Genomic DNA, 4,708 nt, shown 5'->3' on the forward strand with positions numbered 1-4,708 from the left:
GATCATCCCTGGAGGGGGGGGCATGCTGCCCATGGGGGGGGGCAGGAAGGGCGGCCTCTGTAAAACAACAAGAACAAACAACATCAACAACAACAACATCAACAACTACATCATCATCATCATCATCATCACCAACAACTACATCATCAACAACATCATCATCACCAACAACCTCAACAACGACAACGACAACTTCAACAATGACAACAACATCAACAACGCATTTAAATGGCTGGCCATTGCTCTGGGCCTCCTACACACTGAGGTTTCTGCGATCTTATAAGCTCATTGCCACACTGCGACAGGGAACTAATAATCTTGGGTACGACCGTCAACGTGATGCAGCACGCTGGGCGACGAGACACGACCTTGAACCGTAGACACGCGGCAGTGTCATCAGCATACGTCCGGTTGCCATGGCAGCATCTGAGGTTAGCGCCTGTGTCGTCTCTGTGTCTCTGTGTGGTCTCTGCGTGGTCTCTGTGTGGTCTCTGTGTGGTCTCTGTGTCTGTGTGTGTCTGTGTGTCTCTGTATCTATGTATCTATGTGTCTGTGTGTCTCTGTATCTATGTGTCTCTGTGTGGTCTCTGTGTGTCTCTGTGTGTCTCTGTGTGTCTCTGTGTGTCTCTGTGCCTGTGTGTCTCTGTATCTGTGTGTCTGTGTGTCTCTGTGTGTCTCTGTGTGGTCTCTGTGTTCATTGCGTCATTCCATTCTGCATTTCTATTTGTTGGTTAGTTGACGGAGGTCGGAGGTCGTAGCAGCGTTCACATTGTCGCAGGCCGTCTTTGGTCGCAAGACCGTAACATCAGTCATCGTTGAACCATACACACACACACACATACACACACACAGTACACACACACACACACACATACACACAGTACGACGTAGGACCGCCGTTCTGGACCCAGGACCACATAGACCACAGCCACGACTGGTGATCTTTCATCTTGGACAGTACAAAAACCGCACAGTGTGTAGGAGGCTTCACCTGGAGGTGAGGCAGGTGAGACAGCCCTTACCTGGAGGTGAGGCGGTCCTATGGGCGGGGGCATCCCTCCCGGCGGCGGTATCGGCGGCATGCTGGGGTCAAAGGGCGGCCGGCCGAAAGGCGGCCTGGGGGGGGGCCCCCTCATCATGCCGAAGGGGGGCGGCGGGGGGCGGAGGAGGGGCGGGGGCCCCCGCATGACCGGACTGGGGGGGGCGGGGCCGCGGAAACGCAGCGTCTGCTGCTGCTGGGTCATCCTGGGAGGAGGAGGGGGGGGGGGCGTCACAACAAACACACACACACACACCCGTGTCATGACGAACACGACCACCAGGTAACATCATGGTCATCGTCTGTCTAAACGGCTCGTATCTATGAGATGTTAGCAGGTCTATGAGATGTTAGCAGGTCTATGAGATGTTAGCAGGTCTATGAGATGTTAGCAGGTCTATGGGATGTTAGCAGGTCTATGGGATGTTAGCAGGTCTATGGGATGTTAGCAGGTCTATGGGATGTTAGCAGGTCTATGGGATGTTAGCAGGTCTATGGGATGTTAGCAGGGTTAGGAGATGTTAGCAGGTCTATGGGATGTTAGCAGGTCTATGGGATGTTAGCAGGTCTATGAGATGTTAGCAGGTCTATGGGATGTTAGCAGGTCTATGAGATGTTAGCAGGTCTATGAGATGTTAGCAGGTCTATGAGATGTTAGCAGGTCTATGGGATGTTAGCAGGTCTATGAGATGTTAGCAGGTCTATGGGATGTTAGCAGGTCTGTGAGATGTTAGCAGGTCTATGGGATGTTAGCAGGTCTGTGAGATGTTAGCAGGTCTATGAGATGTTAGCAGGTCTATGGGATGTTAGCAGGTCTATGAGATGTTAGCAGGTCTATGGGATGTTAGCAGGTCTGTGAGATGTTAGCAGGTCTATGGGATGTTAGCAGGTCTGTGAGATGTTAGCAGGTCTATGAGATGTTAGCAGGTCTATGGGATGTTAGCAGGTCTATGAGATGTTAGCAGGTCTATGGGATGTTAGCAGGTCTGTGAGATGTTAGCAGGTCTATGAGATGTTAGCAGGTCTATGAGATGTTAGCAGGTCTATGGGATGTTAGCAGGGTTAGGAGATGTTAGCAGGTCTATGAGATGTTAGCAGGTCTATGAGATGTTAGCAGGTCTATGAGATGTTAGCAGGTCTATGGGATGTTAGCAGGTCTATGAGATGTTAGCAGGTCTATGGGATGTTAGCAGGTCTGTGAGATGTTAGCAGGTCTATGAGATGTTAGCAGGTCTATGGGATGTTAGCAGGTCTATGAGATGTTAGCAGGTCTATGGGATGTTAGCAGGTCTGTGAGATGTCAGCAGGGTTAGGAGATGTTAGCAGGTCTATGGGATGTTAGCAGGTCTGTGAGATGTTAGCAGGTCTATGAGATGTTAGCAGGTCTATGAGATGTTAGCAGGGTTAGGAGATGTTAGCAGGGTTAGGAGATGTTAGCAGGGTTAGGAGATGTTAGCAGGTCTATGGGATGTTAGCAGGGTTAGGAGATGTTAGCAGGTCTATGAGATGTTAGCAGGTCTATGAGATGTTAGCAGGTCTATGAGATGTTAGCAGGTCTATGGGATGTTAGCAGGTCTATGGGATGTTAGCAGGTCTATGAGATGTTAGCAGGTCTATGAGATGTTAGCAGGTCTATGAGATGTTAGCAGGTCTATGAGATGTTAGCAGGGTTAGGAGATGTTAGCAGGTCTATGAGATGTTAGCAGGTCTATGGGATGTTAGCAGGTCTATGGGATGTTAGCAGGTCTATGAGATGTTAGCAGGTCTATGGGATGTTAGCAGGTCTATGAGATGTTAGCAGGTCTATGAGATGTTAGCAGGTCTATGGGATGTTAGCAGGTCTATGAGATGTTAGCAGGGTTAGGAGATGTTAGCAGGTCTATGAGATGTTAGCAGGTCTATGGGATGTTAGCAGGTCTATGAGATGTTAGCAGGTCTATGGGATGTTAGCAGGTCTGTGTTAGCTTTAGCTTCGACTAGCATTCAAGTTCCCCCGCAAGCAAGCAGCACATCATCATCACTGCTGGCCAAGCTGGCCTTAGCTCGCTAGCTTAGCATAGGTTAGCCCCACTGCGGTCTCTGCCGTCTGCCTTAGCTCGCTAGCTTAGCATAGGTTAGCCCCACTGCGGTCTCTGCCGTCTGCCTTAGCTCGCTAGCTTAGCATAGGTTAGCCCCACTGCGGTCTCCGCCGACGGGAGCAGCTAGCCTAGCAGCTACTACAGGCTAACCAGACCAGAGCTCTGAGCAGCCTGCAGGTTCCCAGGGTTCCCCGCTCGAGCCCCCGGGTTAGGGTCACCCCGGGTTAGGGTTAGGGTCACCCCGGGTAATAGGATGCTTCTGCTCGGGTTAAGGTTGGTCTCTCACCTGCTGTCGCTGAACCCGATGCTGTCGCTCTCTCCGTGGTCCGCCATTACAGGAACATGAAGCGGCTCTTCCTGGATACGCCTACTGGAAACACAATCTTGTACACGCGATTGGCCAACTGGCGTGTCAGTCTCAGTGCGGGCCCTGTGATTGGCCGCCTGGAGTGTCAGTCTCGTCACGGGCCGTGTGATAGGAGGTCTGACTGGATGACGCCCAGGGCAGAGGTTCCGCCAGGTCTTTGTTCAGCTCGGGTTACTGTTATAAACATTATTATGCTCTATAATAAGATGTATTTATTTACTCTTCTGTAAGGTCTCTGTAATCCCTGCTTCACTCATTTCCACAGAATGTATCTTTGTAGAACAACAATGGCAAAGAGTATTCATGTGTATGAGTAAATCTGTTTATTTCATTGCATTTTAATTGGGACAGAACATGCAGATGAGGTCAGCAGTGACAGTATGTAACACAGGTAACCTACAGGGTTAACTACAACACTACTAACTAGTAACTCTGGAACACAGGTTAGTTAGGGTTAGACGTGGAACACAGGTCAGTTAGGGTTAGACGTGGGACACAGGTTAGTTAGGGTTAGACATGGGACACAGGTTAGTTAGGGTTGGACGTGGAACACAGGTTAGTTAGGGTTAGACGTGGAACACAGGTTAGTTAGGGTTAGACGTGGGACACAGGTTAGTTAGGGTTAGACGTGGGACACAGGTTAGTTAGGGTTAGACGTGGGACACAGGTCAGTTAGGGTTAGACGTGGGACACAGGTTAGTTAGGGTTAGACGTGGGACACAGGTTAGTTAGGGTTAGACGTGGGACACAGGTTAGTTAGGGTTAGACGTGGAACACAGGTTAGTTAGGGTTAGACGTGGGACACAGGTTAGTTAGGGTTAGACGTGGGACACAGGTTAGTTAGGGTTAGACGTGGGACACAGGTTAGTTAGGGTTAGACGTGGGACACAGGTTAGTTAGGGTTAGAGAGTGCAACTGGATTCGTTGTTTGAAACTATTTCAGAATTCATTGGACAATTCATGTATGAATAAAAACCTATATATAATTGTTTTGGTCTAGGTACTACAAAAGTAGGGATTCACTGAATCAACAAACATTCTTTGTCAGGGTTAGGGTTAGGGACTAGGGTCAGGGCTAGGGTCAGGGGCTACAGTCAGGGTCAGGGCTAGGGTCAGGGCTAGGCCCAGGTTCAGGGACTAGGCCCAGGGTCAGGGGCTACAGTCAGGGTCAGGGGCTAGGCCCAGGAGCTAGGGTCAGGGGCTACAGTCAGGGTCAGGGCTAGG

The 4,708-nt window shown here is 50.1% G+C and overlaps 1 protein-coding gene across 1 annotated transcript in view; it reads right to left on the reverse strand.

The window, feature by feature from the left end:
- Positions 1-3,450, reverse strand: part of tcerg1b (transcription elongation regulator 1b (CA150)) — a gene marked incomplete at its 5' end in the record, with an annotated part of 30,398 nt that extends 26,948 nt beyond the window's left edge. The window contains 3 exons of the mRNA XM_080549698.1: positions 1-57; positions 1,023-1,245; positions 3,404-3,450. The exon at positions 1-57 is cut by the window's left edge and continues 90 nt beyond it. Coding sequence (XP_080405824.1) covers positions 1-57; positions 1,023-1,245; positions 3,404-3,450 — 327 coding nt within the window. The remainder of the gene's footprint in view (positions 58-1,022; positions 1,246-3,403) is intronic.
- Positions 3,451-4,708: the final 1,258 nt, after the last annotated feature.

Source organism: Nansenia antarctica (assembly GCF_963989245.1).
Source record: "Nansenia antarctica genome assembly, chromosome: 20".
Taxonomy (NCBI): Eukaryota; Metazoa; Chordata; class Actinopteri; order Argentiniformes; family Microstomatidae; genus Nansenia; species Nansenia antarctica.